This window comes from Mesoplodon mirus (genome assembly GCF_964341445.2).
Source record: "Mesoplodon mirus genome assembly, chromosome: 4".
Lineage (NCBI taxonomy): Eukaryota > Metazoa > Chordata > Mammalia > Artiodactyla > Ziphiidae > Mesoplodon > Mesoplodon mirus.
Genome location: NC_138979.1, coordinates 23,990,903 through 24,013,911, shown reverse-complemented (window position 1 = coordinate 24,013,911; position 23,009 = coordinate 23,990,903). Strand labels below are relative to the sequence as shown.

The 23,009-nt window shown below is 44.8% G+C and overlaps 1 protein-coding gene across 1 annotated transcript in view; it reads left to right on the top strand.

The window, feature by feature from the left end:
* The first annotated feature begins 2,020 nt into the window (after positions 1-2,020).
* ITIH2 (inter-alpha-trypsin inhibitor heavy chain 2) overlaps positions 2,021-23,009 on the top strand; it is a 39,043-nt gene continuing 18,054 nt past the window's right edge. The window contains exons 1-9 of the mRNA XM_082618474.1: positions 2,021-2,215; positions 4,466-4,540; positions 7,889-7,921; positions 10,044-10,219; positions 13,349-13,453; positions 16,272-16,434; positions 18,065-18,172; positions 18,993-19,121; positions 20,488-20,604. Coding sequence (XP_082474600.1) covers positions 2,132-2,215; positions 4,466-4,540; positions 7,889-7,921; positions 10,044-10,219; positions 13,349-13,453; positions 16,272-16,434; positions 18,065-18,172; positions 18,993-19,121; positions 20,488-20,604 — 990 coding nt within the window. The 5' untranslated portion in view covers positions 2,021-2,131. The remainder of the gene's footprint in view (positions 2,216-4,465; positions 4,541-7,888; positions 7,922-10,043; positions 10,220-13,348; positions 13,454-16,271; positions 16,435-18,064; positions 18,173-18,992; positions 19,122-20,487; positions 20,605-23,009) is intronic.

Genomic DNA, 23,009 nt, shown 5'->3' with positions numbered 1-23,009 from the left:
ACTCATAGAAAAAGAAAATAGAATGGTGGTTGCCGGGAGCTGGGGGCAGGCAGAATGGGGAATTATTGTTTAATGGGGACAGGGTTTTAGTTTTGCAAGATGAACAATTCCTAGAGAGGTACTTCACAACAATTTGCATACAATTAATAATCTTAGATTTAATTCTCTCTTCTGACCTTCTTTTTACTATTATTTGCTATGACATCTATTTTAACCCTATACCAACTTTGTAACCCCTATTTTCAAGTATTTGAAATAAATAAGATAGATTTTAATGCTTTCAGTCTGTTTTTGTCTCTTGGAGATAAAGTGTAATTGTTAGAAACAGCATATAGTTGAACATTTTTAAAACAATCATCAGTAACCCTTCATAATCTTACAGATAAATTTAATCTAATTGCATTTTATATTACATTTGAACCAGGACTTCTGATTATTTGGGGCATGTGCTTGGATTTAACAAATAAATTTGTAGTTTTTTAAAGATCATTTTGCATATTTTAATATGTCAGTTTATCTTTTTTGGCATGGTTTTTGATTTCCTCTCTTCACTTGCATTGTTTTTGAAATAAACTTTAAACTGTGTCCCTTTGAACAAAATCAGAGGGCAATCTCAGAGAAGTGACCTATTTGTCCTGGGTTCATTGTAATCCTCAAGATGAGTGTCTGAGATCCACAGAAACTAGCTGAGTCTGGTCGGCACGGATCTGGTGGAAAACAGCCCTACATCACCAGGTTTCAAAGGCCATCGCAGACCTCCTGTTTGCATGTGGGTGCAGGTTCCCCTGTGGGAGTGAACTTTGAGAAAGTAGAGGTTTTTTCAGCAGCAAGACCCGGACCAGGTGATGGATCAGGGAACCTTGGGCAGGAAGCCGTAGTTCCATCCTGGCAAAGGAAACTGCCAGAAAAGACATGGGAGCTGGCCAAATTGGGGTCCACAGTATGACCCTGTTCAAGCAGATGTCTGGAGTACAGCCTCAAGAAAAAGTTTCATCAAGTACACTGGCCACCCAGCTTGGGAACTACAGGTAATGGTTAGTCTAAATTCACACTTGGAACACTGATCCCAGAGATGGACCCCAGGCTGCCTCTCCTGGACGTGGTCATGAACAACAAAGGATTTGAGGTCAGGCTGACCTTGAATTAAATCTCCACGTGCTAACTATGAAATGTGGAATCAGTTATTGATACTTAACCTTACTTTCCTCCACTGTGAATGAAGGTAAACGTAGTACACATCTCACATGGCTCTTTTATAGTTGAAAAGAAAACAGGGGGTTAAAGTTAATGTAGGGAAAAGTGCATGACACCACAAAGGGCTCAATAAATCCTAGTTAACATTGGTATTAGGATTCATGACCATGGGCGGGAAGGGATTCCAGGTGGGGCTGTCTCTGGTTCTGGGGGGAGAACTGATTTTCCGCTGACCTGAGTGAGGCTGACCAGGGGCAGCCAGAACAGACTCTGTTCTCTTAATCAAAGAGGTTCCTGAAACTTCCTTGCTGAAGGAAGGGGTGCCTAACCTCCCACACTGCTACTTGCCCAGTTCTCTCATGAAATAGGTTCTTGGTTTTCAAAGGGAGAGGAAGAAACACTGCCAGTGAGTGCTTTGCTCAGAAAACCGTGGGGTTTCTTCTCCCACTTTTCCTAAATTCCTCCTGCTTTCACTTAAACCAAAGCCTTCTGTTTCCAGAAGCTTTTCACTTTAGCTTTTTCCTCTCTGACTCGATTTCTCAGTCACGTGCCTCACCTGGTCTTTCAAAGAAGATGATGCTGATCTTAGGTCTCTCTGATTTTAAGATGAACAGAAATCAGCAAAAGGAAAAAAAAAACACTGCACATCTGTCCGACGCTGCCTTGCTCTCACAGCCCAGGGACCGCCCCCAGCTCTGCTGTTTGAATAACCTCTGGGTATGTGATCCACTCCCCCACCCCCCCAGCTTAAGTTTGAACTCCAGAACAAATATTTGTCCTGTTTTGGAACAAAGTTTGAGAGCTGTCTTCTCTTTTCTCTCAATTCTCTTTTTGAAAACCAACTGTACGGCTCTGTTGTCCCTCTGATCGTGGTTCAGGGAGCAGTGGGCTCCTCCCAGACCCGGCGCTGGAGAGCTGGGCAGAGCAACCTAGCACGATGGAGGGGCTCATGTGCCTTCTTGTCTGCTTCCTCCTTTCTGAATCACAGGGCTTCGAAATCCCCACTAACGGACTTTCAGAAGTAAGTACTTCCAGAAGACTTCCTTGCTGTCGGCCCCATATGTTAGCTTGGTAAATAACCTGTTACCTGTTGCTATTCAAGGACAGTATTCTGTGTGGAATGGAAATTCATGATAAAATTAATCTGAATAGATGTGTTCACTATTATAATTACTGGAACCTGTATTTACCCTTTTTTTGATTCAATATTTGTATATATTGGAAAATGATCACCACAATGGCTTTAATATCTCTCACCATACATAGTTACAGTTTTTTCCCCTTGTGATAAGGATTTTCAACTTTTTATTTTATATGGAGTGTAGTTGATTACCAGTGTTGTGATAGTTTCAGGCATACATCAAAGTGATTCAATTATACATGTATCTCTTCTTTTCCAAATTCTTTTCCCATTTAGGTTGTTGTATAATATTGAGCAGAGTTCCCTGTGCTGTACAGTAGGTCCCTGTTGTTTATCTGTTTTAAATATAGCCGTGTGTACATGTCAGTCCCAAACTCCTGGGGAGCTCAAGGTCTTCACTTCAGACCCTTGATCATCCCCAACGTATTGAAAGTCTTGGGCTGAAAGTCATACAAGAGCTTTTTTTGTTTGTTTTTTTAATAAATTTATTTATTTATTTACTTTTGGCTGCGTTGGGTCTTTGTTGCTGCCGCACGCGGGCTTTGTCTAGTTGTGGCGAGCAGGAGCTACTCTTCGTTGCGGTGCACGGGCTTCTCATTGCGGTGGCTTCTCTTGTTGCAGAGCACGGGCTCTAGGCGTGCGGGCTTCCGTAGTTGTGGCTCGCGGGCTCTAGAGCGCAGGCTCAGTATTTGTGGCTCATGGGCTTTGTTGCTCCGCGGGGTGGGTGGGGTCTTCCTGGACCAGGGCTCGAACCCGTGTCCCCTGCATTGGCAGGCGGATTCTTAACCACTGCTCCACCAGGGAAGCCCCAAGAGCTATTTTGATGCCAGAAAAGCAGCATGTATTCTGGGAATATCCTAGAAGGCGCAGCGGCTTGTGCTACTTACAGAGTGGATTACCTACAAAGATGCCAAAGAACAGGATGGCATATTTGCAAGAAAAAGAAATCACCCTATCTGCCTAGAAACTATCATATTTTCTAACACTTTAAAAACTACCAGAGTATGTTGGAAATCTCATTGATGAAGCCAGGAGTTGGAGGCAAGATATCCAAATGTGTTTGTGCTTTTTCAGTCACTTACTGGCATTCCTTTCACATCACCATTTCTAACTCAATGGATAATGGTCCACATTTACCTAGTAAGACACCTCTGATGCCCCCAAGGTCTACCCAGTACTTCTGCCAGGCACCTACCTGATCACTGGGCTACTGTAACCCCTACTTGGATATCCCATCATCTTCAGGCAAACTCAGAAATGAACTCCTGCCTCCAGCAAATTTGGAGATACTCTCATTTACTCACCTCTGAGATGTAACTGGCAAACAAATATATTAAAGAAATCATTGTAGGGACTTCCCCTGGTGGCACAGTGGTTAAGAATCTGCCTGCCAGTGCAGGGGACACAGGTTCGAGCCCTGGTCCGGGAAGATCCCACATGCCACGGAGCAGCTAAACCCATGCACCACAACTACTGAGCCTGTGCTCTAAAGCCCGCGAGCCACAACTACTGAGCCCGTGTGCCACAACTACTGAAGCCCGAGTGCTATAGGGCCCGCGTGCTGCAAGTAGTGAGCCCATGTAGTACAACTACTGAAGCCTGCATGCCTAGAGCCCATGCTCCACAACAAGAGAAGCCACCGCAGTGAGAAGCCCGCACACTGCAATGAAGAGTAACCCCTGCTCTCCGCAACTAGAGAGAAAAAAAAATCATCGTAACAGACACAGAAAACAAACTTAACAGTTCTAAAGGGAAAAGGGGGGAAGGATAAATTAGGGATTTGGGATTAGCAGATACACACTACTATATATAAAATAGATAAATGGCAAGGACCTACTGTATATATAACACAGGGAACTCTATTCAATACTCTGTAATACCCTGTACGGGAAAAGATAGTGAAAAAGAATAGATTATATGTATATGTATAGTTGAATCACTTTGCTGTACACCTGAAACATTGTAAATCAACTATACTTCAATTAAAAAAAAATCATTGTGTGAAAAAATGAGATCGCCCAGAGATATAGAAAACAAGACAAAATAATATATTGAATACAGTACCTTATGCCTGTCACCAGCTCCCTGTTTTTTGTTGATAGAAATAAACATCCTAAATTCTTTTTTAAGTTTGCAGAATATGGAGACCTTGTGGAACTGGCCCCAGGCAAATTTCAATTTGTGCCAGACAACCGGAGGTACCAGGTACAGTAAACCTCAGTTCCAAAAGGGAAAATAAGTGAAAGAGATCATGATTGAAGAAATAAGAAAAGGATTGAGATGATTTTTGCTACATTTTCTCAAGCGCATGTTTTTTTAGCAGCAAAGAGTCTGGTGGTTTTACACCCCGGGGAAACACTGTCCAGCTGAAATAAAGGGAAGCCTCCACATGGCTGTCTGTTCATCTTCAAACTGTAATGGTCACCTTGGTCCCTTAGAGAATACATTGCTACTTGTTTTCTTCAAAGTTTAAGATTATGGGATAGTTTTACTGCTTTGTTTGGAAGAATTTCCTCTTAGGACACTTCCTATTGGGGCCACACATGCTCTCCTGCCTAGTCACGGTCCCTACTGTCCTGGGGAGTTGCTCAGGGACCTGACCATGCTGGCGGTCTCCTCCCAGATGCCAGCAATGGCACAGACAAAATGCTCTAACTCATGGGGAGAGTTCTCCAGGGGGCTAAGAAGGGTTTGGCTTCTCCCATGTAGAGCTCAGGTGCTAAAAAAGGAGGTATTTGTGGAAGCAACTCTAAGCTGACCTATGACATCTTTTGTGTGGGTATGAATTTTTGACCTGCTGCAAGTCCAGGCTTTTTGTAGACCGATAATATTAAAACCCAATAGGCAAGTCCTCACGTCAGGGTCTTCATATAAAAGGGAAAACGTCATCATTGGGAATTGCATTCAAAAAGTCCAAAAGAGGGCTTCCCTGGTGGCGCAGTGGTTGAGAGTCCGCCTGCCAATGCAGGGGACACGGGTTCATGCCCCGGTCTGGGAAGATCCCACATGCCGCAGAGCGGCTGGGCCCGTGAGGCATGGCCGCTGAGCCTGCGCATCCGGAGCCTGTGCTCTGCAACGGGAGAGGCCACAACAGTGAGAGGCCCACGTACCACAAAAAAAAAAAAAAAAAAAAAAGTCCAAAAGACCCACAGACATAGAAAACAAACTTAGGATTACCAAAGGGGAAAGGGGGAGAGGGATAAATTAGGAAGTTGATTAACAGATACACACTACTGCATATAAAACAGATAACCAGGACATCCCTGGTGGTCCGGTGGTTAGGACTGCACGCTTCCACTGCAGGAGGCACAGGTTCGATCCCTGGTTGGGGAACTAAGATCATGCAAGCCGTGCAGCACGGCCAAAAAATAAATAAAATTAAATAGATAACCAACAAGGACTTACTGTATAGCACAGAGAAATATACTCAGTATTTTGTAATAAACTATAAGGGAAAAGTATCTGAAAAAGAATAGTTATATATGTAGGTATAACCAAATCACTTTGCTATACACCTGAAACTAACACTGCTTCCCTTGTGGTGCAGTGGTTAAGAATCTGCCTGCCAATGCAGGGGACACAGGTTCGAGCCCTGGTCCCAGAAGATCCCACATACCGCGGAGCAGCTAAGCCCGTGCGCCACAGCTGCTAAGCCTGCGCTCCAGAGCCCATGAGCCACAACTACTGAAACCAGCAAGCCACAACTACTGAAGCCCACGCGCCTAGAGCCGGTGCTCCACAACAAGAGAAGGCACCACAATGAGAAGCCTGTGTGCAGCAACGAAGACCCAATGCAGCCAAAACTAAATAAATAAACTATGCTCCAATTAAAAAAAGTCTAGAAGAAGGCAGTCGTTGGCTTCGCTATGTCACATAATACCCCCTAAAATTTCAACTCACCCCAAATCAGGCAAGCAAAACTAATATCCCACACCTTAATTATTACTTTAAAATCCATCTGACATTAAAGGTTCACCCATCACTCTAAAGCCAGTCAGTTTTCCATGCCCACAGGACAGTCATTCATGTGGATACAGTAAGTCCCCTACATACTAATGAGTTCCGTCCCGAGAGCACGTTGGGCAAGTCCAATTTGTTCGTAAGCATGACGAAGTTAGCCTAGGTACCCAACTAACACAATCGGCTATAAGCCTACTATAATAGGTTTATAATACTTCTCACACAAATAATGCATAAAAAACAAACAAAAAATAAAACTTTTAAAATAATTTTTAAGTTTAATTTTTTAAATTAATTGATTTATTATTTTTGGCTGCGTTGGGTCTTCATTGTGGTGTGTAGGCTTCTCAATGCCATGACTTCTCTTGTGGAGCACGGGCTCTAGGTGCGCGGGCTTCAGTAGTTGTGGCGCATGGGCTCAGTAGTTGTGGCTCGTGGGCTCTAGAGCACAGGCTCAGTAGTTGTGGCACACAGGCTTAGTTGATCCACGGCATGTGGGATCCTCTCAGACCAGGGCTTGAACCCATGTCCCCTGCACTGGCAGGCGGACTCCCAACCACTGCGCCACCAGGAAGTCCCAAGAAAACATTTTTAATCTTACAGCACAGTACCTTGAAAAGTACGGTAGTACAGTACAGTAGCTGGCGTAAAGGGGCTGCGTCGAGTGAACAGGCAAGGAGAGTGACTGCCTGGAGGAGGGAGAGGAGGTGGGAGATGGTAGAGCTGAAGGACCGTCAGAAGTAGGAGATGGAGGGCAAGCTGCAATTTCACTCATACCTGACATTGATGGAATGCACGTTCACATCTTCAAAAGTTTGCAACTTGAAGGTTCGTATGTAGGGGACTTACTGTAATTCTCTAGCATAGCGGTTGAGTACAGAATTTTCCACCATGCTTGACTCGGGCTACACCAAGGAGGAAACGCAACCAAGTCTCTGCTCCCATGTAGCTTCATCTAGTGGAAGAGACAGACATGCCTTCCCACTGCCTGGCTTTGAAGAAAGACTCTGCTGCTGAGAAAACAATCAATCAGACAAATAGACAGGATAAAGGTGATCTGTGCTACTCAGCTTAAGTTTGGTTGGACATTTTCATTAGAAAACATAGGTTTTAGCATTGTATCAAAGGATGATAGGTATGCAGCCAAAAAGTGACAGAGACATTTGTTCACAGAAACACACCAGTGGGAAAGTAGCATTCAAGAATATATGATAAGGGCCTCCCTGGTGGCGCAGTGGTTGAGAGTCCGCCTGCCGATGCAGGGGATACGGGTTTGTGCCCCGGTCTGGGAGGATCCCATATGCCGCGGAGCGGCTGGGCCCGTGAGCCATGGCCGCTGAGCCTGTGCGTCCGGAGCCTGTGCTCCACAACGGGAGAGGCCACAGCAGTGAGAGGCCCGCGTACAGCAAAAAAAAAAAAAAAAAAAAAAAAAGAATATATGATAATTATGTCTTGGTTCCAGTGAATGAGTTATAGCTCAGCACTGAAGGAAAAAATATCTTCTGAGAAAGTATATTTTGAGAAAACAGTTTTTGCCCTCAAGATAATAAGCAACACGCTTCTGAAGAATGATTATCCAACTTCCTTTCACAGAGGAGTGTTTCCGGAGAATCTGGAGAAATTATGGTAAGTTTACTTGGATTTTGTTAAAAATTGATGTCTGAATGACTTTTCTGTTACCTATTATCAAGAAGTCAACACGGGTGCCTCCTTTGTCTTCATCACTGAGAACGTTTACCTGACTTTCGAAATACCCCCTTGCCCAGTTCTGTTTGGAAGTGTGTCTAAAATTCCGCATGAAAGGGTGCAGTTTGTATGCAGCCGGGGGAGCTGTCCCCAGGAGTGAAAATGTCCCTTCTCTTTACTTTCGCAAGTTTTGACAACCTTGTTGGTGTTTTGGGAATAAAAACTGTGTATTTATTCCAACAGAACAGTTTTGATTTAAAATAGGACACCTGGGCCTCCCTGGTGGCGCAGTGGTTGAGAGTCCGCCGGCCGATGCAGGGGATACGGGTTCGTGCCCCGGTCTGGGAGGATCCCATATGCCGCGGAGCGGCTGGGCCCGTGAGCCATGGCCGCTGGGCCTGCGCATCCGGAGCCTGTGCTCCGCAACGGGAGAGGCCACAACAGTGAGAGGCCCGCATACCGCAAAAAGAAAAAAAAATAAAAAAAAAAAAAAATAAATAAAATAAAATAGGACACCTAACAGCTTTGGAGGGTAAAGCTGTGAGTGTGGAAAAAGCACTCTTAAACATGAAATGGCCCGATTGCCTGAGATGTTCGGAGTAGAACTTCCTGTGGCAAGAAAACATCAAGAGGAAGGGGTTCCCTGGGCTTCCTGCTCTGAACTGACAACAACTGTGAGAAGCTCTGGGTTAAGGGGAAAGAAGGACAAACCACGTAGCCTGGGTTTTATCTCAGCTTGAGGTGGGCTGGATGTTAATGTGTTGAAAGGTTTAATCTTGGATGACAAAGCTTAGGGAAATGACACCTAGTATTGAAATAAGCAAAACCTTTCAGAGAAAAAAGCAACACCTAGTGGGTCACATCACTGCCATAATCCTGACAGTTTAGAGTCACCTCCTAAAAGATGTGCGTTTGCAGTACTTTGTCTTTGAACATACGGATACTGGAACTGCCTTAAATCAGTAGAGGAGGATTGGGATAAGGGGTCCAGAGTACTGGACCAGTAACTGCATCAAAATGCCCTCTGCAAGATATTCTGTTCTTTGCTCACATCCATCAGCATTCTCATATTTTGTTTTAATTTGGGAGAGGACAAGAGGACTGCGAGAAGGTGAAATTACAATAGATAAGGTTGAAGAAGGTAGGTGGCAGTGTGGGGCTTTGGGGACCACATGTGTCTTCCACCCCACCGTACCCCTGGAAGTGCCCAGGTCCCCTTCCAATCCTGCAGTCCTGCATCCTTCCTTCCCTCTGGCCCTGCATTCAAAGTTATTTCCTGCACCTTTGTAATCCAATCTTGCTTTCCCACAACCATTTTCTCCTCGTATTCTAACCTTTAAAATCATTTTCGGGGCGTCCCTGGTGGCTCAGTAGTTGAGAATCTGCCTGCTAATGCAGGGGACACGGGTTCGAGCCCTGGGCTGGGAGGATCCCACATGCCGCGGAGCAACTAGGCCCGTGAGCCACAACTACTGAGCCTGCGCGTCTGGAGCCTGTGCTCCGCAACGAGAGGCCGCGATAGTGAGAGGCCCGCACACTGCGATGAAGAGTGGCCCCCGCTTGCCACAGCTAGAGAAAGCCCTCGCACAGAAACGAAGACCCAACACAGCAAAAATAAATAAATTAATAAACTCCTACCCCCAACATCTTCAAAAAAAAAATCATTTTCAATAGACTCATAGCACTTGGAAGGCATCTCAAGATATCTCAGGCCTTTTGTTATTAAATTTTATTTATTTTAATTTCATATTTCCTCTGACTTTTATTTTTATTGTTGTTGATATTTATTTAATTTATGACTTTGCTTTTTTAATCTTTGATCTGTTTGGTTCTGAAAAGGGCACGTTAAAGTTTACTAATGCCAAAAAAAAAAAAAAAAAGATATCTCAGGCTTCTGCCTGAGGGGTATTCCAAGAAGTTAGGAGAATGCTTAGTAATACCTGAGTTATATGCCTAACGATGCCTTAGAATTGTTTGTAATAAAATGGACCAATGTTAGCATTGAATACGTGGTGAAGTTCTGTGTCATTTTTCTCTGAGTACGGTTGTATTTTCTTGCCAGTTACAGGAAGATGTTGATCAAGTGACTCTTTATAGCTATAAAGTCCGGTCTACTATCACTTCCCGAATGGCCAACACTGTCATCCAGGCCAAAGTGGTGAACCACTCCCCACAGCCTCAGAGTGTCGTGTTCGACGTGCAGATTCCCAAAGGAGCCTTCATCTCCAACTTCTCCATGTGAGTAACTCCTGTGCAGAACCAGAAACTGGATATGCTCTGCTCACAGAATCGAACCCCGTCACAGTTAGGATGGACCTTAATGGCCACCTATTCCAGTGGTTCTCACTTTCAGAGCTGTGGACCCCCTGGACATCAAGAGTCATCTTGGGGTGGGTCCCAGTATCTTGCTTCTGTTCAGAGTAACAGAATTTGTGAAGCATTTGCTTTTCTTTTCTAATAAAGTAAAGCATCCTTAAGCCTATCTCTGTGGTAACAATCTCCCACTTACTTGGGGAGAGAAAAATATATGGAGTTGCCCTGGGTTACAGGAAACCATATATGAGTGTGTAGCAGGTTGCAGGTCAGCATCATCTATCACATGTTTCTTTACGGGGGAAAGAAGTGGAGAACCGCTGATTAAATCCAGTCACGTGTCCAGTGCTTGAATTCCTCTGTGTAGCCGCTGACAAGTGAATTATCCAGGCTTGACCTGAATATCTCCTTAATGATAAACTCACTATTTTCCAAGGCAATTCACTCAGTGGTTGGCAGCGCTTAGAATTATTTCTGCCACTTAATTGAAATCCGTTCCATTTCCTACTCAATGACTCTAGTTCTATTCACAAAAGAATTTTTTAAAAATTCCCTACAAAATGCATACTGAAGTGTTCAAGGATGAGATGGTCAGCTATCTGAGATTGGCTTCAGAATAAATGAGGTGGAAGGAGGGGGTATAGACAATGGAGGTTGGCTGAGTATTGATAATGGTGTAACTCAGCGATGGTTTCATGGAGGTGTCTTACATTATTTTGTTTTTTTGTATACTTAAAGATTTCCATAATAAAAAAATTTTAAACCACCCAAATGTCTTTCAAATCGTGAAGGCCAGTAATTTTGTTCCCACCCTGAGGCTTCATTCATCAAGGGTAAACTTTCCCTGTTCTGCCAATAGAGGAATAAATAAAATAAAAGGTTCAAATACCAAGCACTTTGGCCTCTAAAAGTGGCAGAGCCATTTTAATTATATTTTCTAAACAAAACAAAGGTGAGGGGAACAAAAGGCAATTTGTGACTTGGAATTGGACTTATTGGAATTGGAATTCATGGATTTTGAATCCTTCAAATTGTCTGAGAAATTTATTTCCAAAAAAAATTTTTTTTAGTCAGCCTTTTCTAAAAAGCAAATGTAGAAGGAAAAGCTTTTACGTAGTGGTATTATATGACACTGTCTAAAAAATTATATTAAAACTAGTTTAATAAATTCTTATTTTTAAACTATATGACTAGATATTCCAGGTATCTCATCTTTCTGTTTTCCTTCATTCTTTCCCTTCGTCCCCATCTCATTCCTTAGACGATTTGAGGTGATGAAGGACAGAATTGTGAAATATCTGTTTATTTTGATCTCTCCGTACTCCCGGCTGAATGTATAAATCAGAGAAGATAGCTCCTTACATCACCATAATTTAATATGAACCGCACAGACCTCCATCTCCAGTCAAAAAACTTCTGCTGCCTATTTACCAAGGTTCCAAATATTCCACCATTAGAGATTATTTCCTTTTGTCATAAAGACTTTTTGGTCTTCGAACCTTAGCATGATTTGATGGAAATAGTGCCGACCTGGGCACTCGGGGTCCAGTTCTAGCTCTGCCTCTGAGCAAGTGTGTGACCTCAAGCAGGTCGCTTGTCTCCTTGGCTCTGATTTTTCTCACCTACAGAGGTGAACCAAGAGTGCTCGACAAGCATGCTGTTGGCATTTGGGACAGGAAACTCCACCTCACATTGCAGAATGTCTAGCACTCTTGGGGTCATCCCATAATGCCAGTAGCCCTTCTCAGTCATCAGAACAGCCAAAAATTTCTCCACGCACTTCTAAATACCTCCTTGGGGAGAGATACTGACCACTTGAAGGCCAGATGTTCCATTTTGCTTCTAAAATTCTGTCATTCGACTGCTCCAGCTAATCATTACTGGGACGGATTAGGTGACGGCCAGCTAAGAGACAGAGGTGACATGAGCACACAGAGGTCCCCGAGGGAGATGTTGGAGAGATAAACACAAACTTTGCAAAGAGATTGACAAGCACCTTTCTTCATCTTTCTTTGCTCTTTTCCACCCTCACAGGAGAGCGTAATGCCCCCAGGCCACCCCAGATCCTTAACACACAGGAGAATGATCTTATAAACCAAAAGTCAGCCAGATAACTAGTGACTTATCAGTCACCAATCCTAGGCACATTTGTCATTCCAAAGGGATGCACAAGAGAACAACCCTTAATCTAAAGGGTAAAACTGGAAAATGAAGAAACATTTAAAAAATTTTTTTATATTGGAGTATAGTTGACTTACAATGTTGTGTTAATTTCAGGTGCACTGCTAAGTGATTCCGTTGCACATATACATGCATCTATTCTTTTTCAAATTCTTTTCCCACTTAGGTTATTACAGAATATTGAGTAGAGTTCCCTGTGCTCTACAGTAGGTCCTTGTTGGTTATCCATTTATAGGCAGTAGTGTGTATATGATAATCCCAGTCTCCTAATTTACCTCTCTCCCTTCCACATTTCCCTTTTGGTAACCATCAGTTTGTTCTTTAAGTCGGTGAGTTTCTTTCTGTTTTGTAAATAAGTTCATTTGTATCATTTTCTTTAGATTCCACATACGAGCGATACCATGTGATATTTGTCTTTCTCTGTCCAACTTACTTCACTTAGTATGATCATCTCTAGGTCCACCCATGTTGCTGCAAATGGCATTATTTTATTCTTTTTTATGTTGAGTAGTATTCCATTGTATATATGTACCGCATCTTGTTGATCCATTCCTCTGTCGATGGACACTTAGGTTGCTTCCGTGTCTTGGCCGTTGTAAATAGTGTTGCTATGAACGTTAGGAAGAAACATTTTAAACACTACAATATGCGAGAGGAAGCTTTTAGGACGGGAGCCCACCTCACCTCTCTTAATCACACTATCAGACAAAGGGACTCCTGTGAAATATGCAAACGTCTCCGTGTTTCCTGCAGGTTCAAAATGGATAATTAAATAATTCATTAAGTCCACCTGGTTGGGTTGTTGGACCGTTGTTTGTTTGTTGTGCTAAGACTACTATTTGGACCAACTGTAGGCCCTCTGTCATTTTTTAGGACTGTGGATGGCACGACATTTACTAGTTTTGTTAAGGAGAAAACGGTGGGCCGAGCCCTCTACTCACAGGCCAGAGCAAAAGGCAAAATGGCTGGATTGGTGAGGTAAGTGGGGGGGGGGGGTCCTCATCCACTTCTGCCCCCACTCAACCCCAAAACCAGTCTCCAAGAAGGCACAGAACCTCATCCTCAGGTGGCAGAGTTAGGTATCTCCATTCCTGTTTCCCTAAGGCCTCCTGCAACACGTGAGTTTTGGATGATCTCACACGTGGTAGCCTTACATAGCTTGCCTTGCATGTAGATGGCTGTCCTGTCACTAAACACTGATTCCCAGCAGAGTACAGAGAGGAACTACAGAAATATTGGTGATCGGGGCTTCCCTGGTGGCGCACTGGTTGAGAGTCTGCCTGCTGATGCAGGGGACACGGGTTTGTGCCCTGGTCCGGGAAGATCCCACATGCCGTGGAGCGGCTGGGCCCGTGAGCCATGGCCGCTGAGCCTGTGCGTCCGGAGCCTGTGCTCCGCAGCGGGAGAGGCCACAACAGTGAGAGGCCTGCGTACCGCAAAAAAAAAAAAGAAATATTGGTGATCTTGTTACAGCACTGACCACATACTCAGAAAGAAAGGTTTGGAATTTGTCTTAATGATTTTCTTGGCCTATCTTTATGGGGTGGCACCTTTTCAGCACAGTTACTTAGTTTAGATTCTGTTTATTTTTTTCCCCTTATGGTCTTAAATAAGACACTGGAAATGCCACGCCACCCTCAGAGAGGCAGCCTCTCCCACCAGAAATGTCAGAGGAATGTTCACTGATCCCCACACTGTGTATCTAAGCTGCCCTCAGATCCTGCCATCTTCTTTTCTTCATCTCCTTCTCCTCCTCCAGACGCCCAAATTTCCCCTTAGCTGAAGTTCTTTTCATTTCATTCATGTGTTCATTCATTCAAAAAAATGCACTGAACGTTAACACTGTACCCGGCTCTGTCAAAGGTGACTGCAACAAACACCGTCAGGCTAGTGGAGGAGATGGCCATGGAACCAACAGTGTATAGGTGACTATAACATATAGGTGACCATAACATATATAGCATACAGGTGACTATAATATATATATCATATAAGTGACTGTAATATGTATAATATTTAGGTGACTATAATACATATACAGGTGACTATAATATATATAACCTATAGGTGACTATAATATATATAACAGATGACTGTAATATATATAATATATAGGTGACTATAACATATATACCATATAGGTGACTACAGTATATATATTATATAGGTAAGTGTAATATATATAATATATAATGGGGTAATATATAATGGTATAATGCGCTAATGTAGAGATGGTACAAAATCCTATGGGGGTTCCAAGTACCAAGTGAACAGTTCTGTCCGGGGGTCCAGAAGATCATCACAGAAGACTCGATGTTTGAGCTGAGCCCAAAGAGATTAATAGAATTCAGCCAGCAGAAAGGACAGGAGGAATTCCAAGCCATGGGAACATCTCCAGCATGCATCCAGGTTAATAAGTGCTTTAAGTATCATTTTGCCGTCTTTACCCATCACTTTGACCACATCATCCATCCATTTATTATTTCATCATTCCACAAATATTTATTTGCAGCAGAAACTCCTCCAGGTACTGCGGATACAGCAGAGAACACGGAGCTCGCATTGTAGCCTGCACCCCCGACCCAGATACATCAGGCCTCTCACCCAACTCTCTACTCCTAAGCTCTGTACCCGGCCGTGCTCATCTTTTCCTTCAGCTGCCCTGTATCCCAAGCCACTTCTTCATGGTACTTCCCTGATCCCAAACGATCCAATTATGCATGGTCTCACCTTGCTTATTTATTTATTTATTTTATTTTATTTTTTTAAATTTATTTTTTAATTTTTTGCCTTATAACAAATTTAATCAGTTATACATATACATATGTTTCCATATCCCCTCCCTTTTGCATCTCCCTCCCACCCTCCCTATCCCACCCCTCCAGGCGGTCACAAAGCACCAAGCTGATCTCCCTGTGCTATGCGGCTGCTTCCCACTAGCTATCTACCTTATGTTTGGTAGTGTATATATGTCCATGCCGCTCTTTCACTTTGTCACAGCTTACCCTTCCCCCTCCCCATATCCTCAAGTCCATTCTCTAGTAGGTCTGTGTCTTTATTCCTGTCTTATCACCTTGCTTATTTAACTGTTTGATTTTTTTTTAAATCACCCATTGTTTCTCCTAATGCTCAAATCTCCCTCATTTGACAGTCCTGCTGTTTTCTCTTTAAAACCATAAACACCTCAAGATTACTGATCACGTTGGACTTGGTGTGTATGGGACTAAATAAGGCATTAGTGCTGGAAATACACATTCAATTGGATGAAATAATAGATGTCTTCTTTCTGAAGACTTTCAAAATATAAAGAATCTCTAGAACGAGTCTCAAAAGCAGTAGAGGAAAGGCGTGCTGTCTTTGGAATCATCTAAACTTGGGTTTGAGTTCCTACTGTACAATTGACTCATCATGTGGTCTGGAGCGATTACTTACCCTTTGTGAGCCTCGTCTGTCATCATTTGATAACTGAGGGTATTGGGATCCAGCTTGCAGAGCTGCTATAATAGCAATGTTATGTGTGTCCAGTTCCTGGCACATAGTAGGTGATCAATAACTAGTAGCTCTTTGCAGATGACACTCAAATCTGTAAGAAGCTCTGGAAGAAAAAGATCAGGTAGGAGAGGAGAAGAAAATTCCAGGCTGGTGGAATGAAATTTATCTAGAAGTTGCAGTTACCTCTACTGTACCTACCGTTCATTCTTCTGAACAGTGAGCAGGTTGCTAGCCCAGGGAAGCCCGGCTGCCCTCTGCGTAGGTTCTGCCTGTGCTGACTCACGTGGGGGGCTCACACCTTTAGGAGCAGAGCCCTCGATATGGAGAACTTCAAAACTGAAGTGAACATCGCCCCCGGAGCAAAGGTGCAGTTTGAACTTCATTACCAGGAAGTGAAGTGGAGGAAGCTGGGGTCCTACGAGCACAGGCTCCACCTGCAGCCAGGACGACTGGCCAAGCACCTGGAGGTGAGCCCATCCTCCTACGGCTCTGTCCCTCATCTGTGCTTTCTGCCTGTCCCCACTCTTTGTGGTGTTCCATGCCACTCGACACTGCAGGTCAGGGTGGCGTGTAGAAAGGATTCTGGGTTTGGAGTCAACCTGGCCACTTCCTTGCGGATTTCAATGCCAGCTCATCTCCTTATTAGCTGTGTCAGTTTCCTGTGGCCTGCAGTAACAAATGACCACACACTGGGTGGCTGAGAACAACAGAAATGTCTTCTCACACAGTTCTAGAGGACGGAAGTCTGAAATCAACGTGTTGGCAGGGCTACGCGCCTCAAGGCTGCCAGGGAGAGTCTGTCCTTGCTTCTCCTGGTATCTGGAAGCTGCTGGCATTCCTTGGCTTGTGGCCACATCACTCTAATCTCTGCCCCCCCGGTCACATCACCAGGGTGTGACCTCTTCTGAGTGTCTTCTGAGTGTCTCGAGTCTCCCTCTGCCTTGCTCTTGTAAGAACACTTGTCGTTGGCTTTAGGGCCCATTGGGCAGTACAGGATGATCTCATCTCAAGATCCTTTATTGCTTCTGCAAAGGCCCTTTTTCCAAATCAAGTAGTAGTCACAGCTTCCAGGGATTTGATGCAGACATGTCTTTGGAGGGGCTCCATTTAACCCACTACACTGACCTTCCAACATGGGACAAGTTATCCTGAGCCTCAATTTTCTCACCTGTGAAAAGGGTACTACAACATTCTTAGATGCCTTGGTTACAAGTGAGATGAGCTTATGGAAGTAGGTGGCAAATAATAGGAGGTCAGTGAAGGTTGAGGTAGTCGTCTTCAACTGCTTCACGTTCCCCACATTGCACCCCAACTCTCTTCACCTCGAGAGCAATGCCTGTGGCAGGGCATTGGCTACCAATTTGAACTCACCTCTGCTGTAATCTTCACCTCTTGCCTTGAGAACTGAGCTGCTCTTTTCTTGGCTCGAATCTTACTGACATCACATGAACACTCATGTAAGAGGCAGAGCAGAACTGGAAGAAACCCAGGGAAGTGCACAGTTCAACCTGCTCTCCATTTGACACATAGGAAGGTGAAGCAGACAGGTTGTAATTTGCCCATTGATGTAGAAGATTCAAGGGGATGAATGAATAGATCATGGTAAAATTCTCATTCCATTCTTATTTCTAAATAAGAATAGAATGGGGATTTCCCTGGTGGTCCAACGGTTAAGACTCTGCGCTCCCAATGCAGGGGGCCCAGGTTCGATCCCTGGTCAGGAAACTAGATCCCACATGCCGCAACTAAAAGATCCTGCATGCTGCAACTAAGACCTGGTGCAGCCAAAGAAATAAATATTTTTTAAAATAAATAAGAATGGAATGGAATAGAGTAGACGAAGGGGAATTAAATCCCAGAGAAATGAAGCAATAGAAGGGGAATACTGGGTTGCCCAAAAGGTCTTCAGCCTACATGGTGAGATGCATTGTGTCACACAGAATTAAAAGAACTTGCAGAAGTGATGGTGGAGCCATGCTGGGTCATCTTTGGGAAATCCTGAAGATGAGAAGAACAGCAGAGGACTTAGTAAGTGTACTTCTTGCTCCATCTTGAAAGATATTTTAATGCTTTGAGTAATTTCTTTCCCACCTCTAGGTAGATGTGTGGATTATTGAACCTCAGGGAATGAGATTTCTTCATGTTCTGGACACATTTGATGGGCATTTTGATGGAGTTCCCGTCGTATCTAAAGGACAGCAGAAGGTACCACAAGCATTGATGTTACAGAGTCTAAGTGGCCACTGGCTCCTGGGTTCTGCTCTCCTCCTCTGCTCTGGGGGATAGAAAATCCATCAGGTGCTGACCTGAGGGAACTATATGAAGGAACAGTGATCCCTGAGCAAAGTCTAGGGTCTCCCCCAGGATATACACGATAATATTACCAATTGTTTCATTGCATTTTGACCAGAGTCTGTCCCTTTTGGAGGTCCTGTCCCATTTCCCCCAGGTAATTTCACTTGACCAGTAGCTAAAAGACAGTTTTCACAGGGACTTGAAAACCACTGGTCCAGTGGTTAAGACTCTGTGCTTCCACTGCAGGGAGCACAGGTTCGATCCCTGGTTGGGGAACTAAGATCCTGCATGCCGCGTGGTGCAGCCAAAAAAAGACAGTTTTCACATAATACAGAGTGGATTTTCATTAATCACAGCAAGAAATACTCAGCCTAATTCTCTCTGCCTTAATGGCCAATAGTGACCACGGTTGGAGGGACCGAAGTCCTCTAAGAACCTTCCACCAGCTCTTTCTAGAGCTGGAAGCTGTTTCTTCCATGGGGGGAAAGGCAGGAATTCTTTGAATCTCTTATAAAGGACTGAAACCAGGCCAACAGCACCGCAGGCTGTTAGATGCCCCCTCACATGCTTTGGCACCATCCCTTCCATCAACAACAAGACCACCAATGCTGCCCGGATGCAGAATGGCCCTAGACCTCCACCTGTGTGCACGAGAAGGTGCCGCTGTCAACTCCTCACCTGGAGAGGGAGGGGGGCCGAGACCGGGCTGTGACGCTACTGTCCTTTCCAGGCACACGTCACCTTCAAGCCCACGGTAGCACAACAAAGAAAATGCTCCAACTGCTCTGAGACTGCGGTAGATGGTGAGCTCGTGGTGGTGTATGATGTGAACAGAGAGGAGAAAGTCGGTGAGCTTCGGGTGAGTGAAAACAGACTCTGGGAGAATGGCCCCGCCAAAGCCAAAGAACTGGTTTTTGTTGAATAACACCCCCCTTCCCCCCCACCCCCGAATAGATCTCGCCGGCCTCTGGGTAGTTCCCAGCTGCCCAGGCGAGTGTCAAGGCTGCAGACAAGGGACTAAAAGCATATTTCTCTAAGTGTCACTGAGCATTTTATGTCAAGATAACTGAATAAAGGCCATTGGGTCTCATGCCTTTGTCCCAGGAAGGTATGTCTAGGCCTCAAATGAAGAACCATAGGAAATCACAAAACGGGAATTTTCGATAACCTTCCAAGGCCCTTTGCAATGAGATGATCAAAGAAAGCGCAGAGATTACATTCCTTGTGAGATTTCTTGAGCATTTCCCTTTCCTCTTTTGTCACGTCTTAGATGTGTGTGCATATTTCCCTGTGCTAAAGTAATGAGGCCTTAGTAGCCAAGAGCCTGTGCTTCTCTCCAGGGATGGGGGGGTGTTGGGAAGTGTCCACAGCTACACACCTGACAGCTGGACACTGTAATGTCCTGGGGGAAGCAACCAAAGGGCAGTGGAAAGAGAATGAGGTGAGCCAGTCTTTAGCACCTACAAGAGAAGACGGGGGGTGGGGATCAGGAATCCAGCCCCTCCCATTAACTTCTAGGACAACCCAGACTCCCTGGGGTGCACATCAAGGTCCTTCATGGTTTGCCCGGTGGGTTCTCTGCCCTAACTCCTTGAATCCATCGTGCTGAACCACTTATAGAGCCCTAAGTGTGCCAAGGGCCGCACTGTCTGGAAGTCTTTTCCCCGGCCTGGCCCCCACCCCCCAGCTCAGTCCAACCCCGACACAGGCAGCCTAACTGCAAACTCACGAACCCACGTTCAAGTCCAGCGTAGATGCCCTTCCCCTGGGGAAGACGCCTCTGTCTGACTTAGATGCACCGCCACTGGGGGTGTTCTTGGAGCCTTTTATTTTTCCTGATCACGGACTTAACACACTGTGCTGCAAATTGCCTCTTTATTTGTCTGGGTCCTTCATTGCCCGCGAGCCTCAGGAGAGCAGGGACTCTTCCTGATTCACCGTCGGTGAGCAGTGTTCCTGGGACAGAGGCTCTCGATGAAGACTGGGTGGGGTGGAAGGAGTGGAGGGAAATAGCCTGGGAGGTGAACTGCTGAGAAGGCTCAGACCTTTGCAGGGAAGGACAGAGTGGGAGCAGGAAGGAGCAAGGAGAAGCAGGGGGACACCAAGTGTCTGTTCTCTCCTGTCCCCTGTGACCACCCCTCTCCTCTCTCAGTCCCCAGACCCTCGTCTTCCTACATTCCAAACATTGCTAATGGTTTGGCTCACAAATGTGTTCTGGTTTCCAGGTATTTAATGGATATTTTGTCCACTTCTTTGCTCCTGAGAACATGGACCCAATTCCCAAAAACATCCTCTTTGTCATCGACGTTAGTGGCTCAATGTGGGGAATAAAAATGAAACAGGTAAGTACCCCAGGTGGGCAGTGGTACCTGGGGCTCCCTACGTTTTCTGATCCTCTCCTGATGATGCAATTTTTCGAGGCCCCTTCCCACAGGGCTTGTCTCAGCTCAGGCTGCTAACAAAGTCACACAGACTGGGTGGCTTCTGAACAGCAGAAATTTATTCAAAACTCACCTTTTTGAAAACTTTAATCTCAGTATAACCTCTTCTCACTCTGCTCACCCTTCTGCTTCATATTCTTTTGGTTCTTCTGCATATAACACTTTAACACCTCACCATTGTTCATGAATAACTTTGACATCACTATATGCATATATTTTCTAATTATGCTGTAATTCCTTGAGGGTGGCCATCCTGTCCCACATCTTCCAGTTCAGAGTTCAACATAGGCTTACTCAGTGTTAATAGTATAGATGCAATTCTAAACAAACAAGGAAATTTCCTATTTTATTCACCAATCTATCCATTCAACCAATTCGAACCACCAACTAACCATTCATTCATTCAACAACCATTTCTGACCACCCAAGTGTTCACTACTGTTCTAAGGATCCAAAAGACGGAAAAGACATGGCCCTGCCCACTGTGCTTCTACCCCGGTCCCCGGGTCTCAACAGTGGTGTTTTTTTTTTTGTTTTTTTTTTTTTTTTTTTTGCGGTATGCGGGCCTCTCGCTGTTGTGGCCTCTCCCGTTGCGGGGCACAGGCTCCAGACGCGCAGGCTCAGCGGCCATGGCTCACGGGCCCAGCTGCTCCGCGGCATGTGGGATCTTCCCAGGCCGGGGCACGAACCCGTGTCCCCTGCATCCGCAGGCGGACTCTCAACCACTGCGCCACCAGGGAAGCCCAACAGTGGTGTTTTTGACAGTTTGGGCTGGCTGATCCTTTGTTGTGGGGACCACGCTATATGTTGTAGGATGTTTAGCAGCATCCCTGGCCTCTATCCACTAGATACCAGTGGCACCCACCCTCCCAGTCCTGACAATCAAAAATGTCTTAAGACATTGTCAAATATCCCCTGGGGAGAAAAGTACCCTCAGTTGAGAACCACTGCTCTAATACAAGAGTTTTTTCACCCCTCCCTCCCTCCCTCCCTCCCTCCCTTCCTTCCTTCCCTCATTTAACAAGTATTTATTAAGCACCCACTGTGTGTCAGGCACTTAGTTCATCACCGAAGTCTGAGATGACTATTACACACCCAAGTGAACGTGTTAAGCAGGCTGTTGGCTCTACAGCTCTGCTGCTCAGAGGCAAGATATTGAGATAGACACTTAGGAGCCACCAGTGTGTAGAAGTTATTCACAGCCATGAGACCAGTTGGGAACATCAAGGAGTAAGTGTAGATAAGAGAAGCAAACCGAGTCAAACTTATACTATTCCAATAATTAGAATAATCTGGGGAGAAGACGAGGAACCCGCAAAGAAGACTAAGAAAAAGTAGCCAATGAAAGAAGAAGAAAACCAAGAGTGTCCAAGGCTCTGGAAGAAGACGAGGAAGTTATATTAGGAGAGAGATGTGACCAGTTGGTCCAAATGCTGCTCAGATTGAGTCTGGTAAGATGAGAATAGTCCACCGGCTTTCACAACAACCTTGACGAGCGACGTTTCCGTGGAGGGATGATGGTGAAAGCCTGAATGGAATGTGTTTCAGAAAGAATAGGAAAAGAAGATTTGGAGACAGTATGTGTAGACAGTTCTTTCAAGGCATTTTATTGCAAAGGGAGGCTGAGAAATGGGGCAAGTGGGTACATTATGAGGTTTTTTAAGGAATGAGAAATGATAGCATGTTACTCTGTTATGGAAATGTACCAACAGAGGGAAATTCAAGATGCAGGAGAGGCAAAGGGCAGTTGCTAGAGCCGTGTCCTTCAGTAGACGAGAGAGAATGCAGTCTAGGTCACATGTGGATGGATTTGCATTAGGCGGAAATACAACTACTGGTTCTTCTACATTACCAGGCGGGAAGGAAAAGTTTATGGGTACAAGTACTGGCAGGTGGGATTTTATGGTGGTGGGAGTTGTGGAAGTTTTCTTCTGATTGCTTCCATTTCTCAGTGAAGTAGGAATCCAGGTCATCAGCTGAGACAGGAGAGGGGGGTGCTGGTGGTTTGAAGGGGAAGGAGATGGGAAACAATAATTACGTGGTAGTGGATGAGAAGGCTGAGTAGATGCACTTGAGAAATACGTTTGATTTTCAGACACCACAAAGGGAACCCCTGAGGCTCATAATCCTCAAGTTAAAGTCAAGCTAGTGAGACTGGTCATGCATGACAAAATAAGACAGTAAAAGTGTAAGTATCAAAATACAGACAATACATGTTCAGAATACAGGAGAGGTAGATCTGTGTTGACTCAAGTGGATTTATATGGTTTTCTGGAAAAATTATAGCTTGAGCCACTACTTGAAAG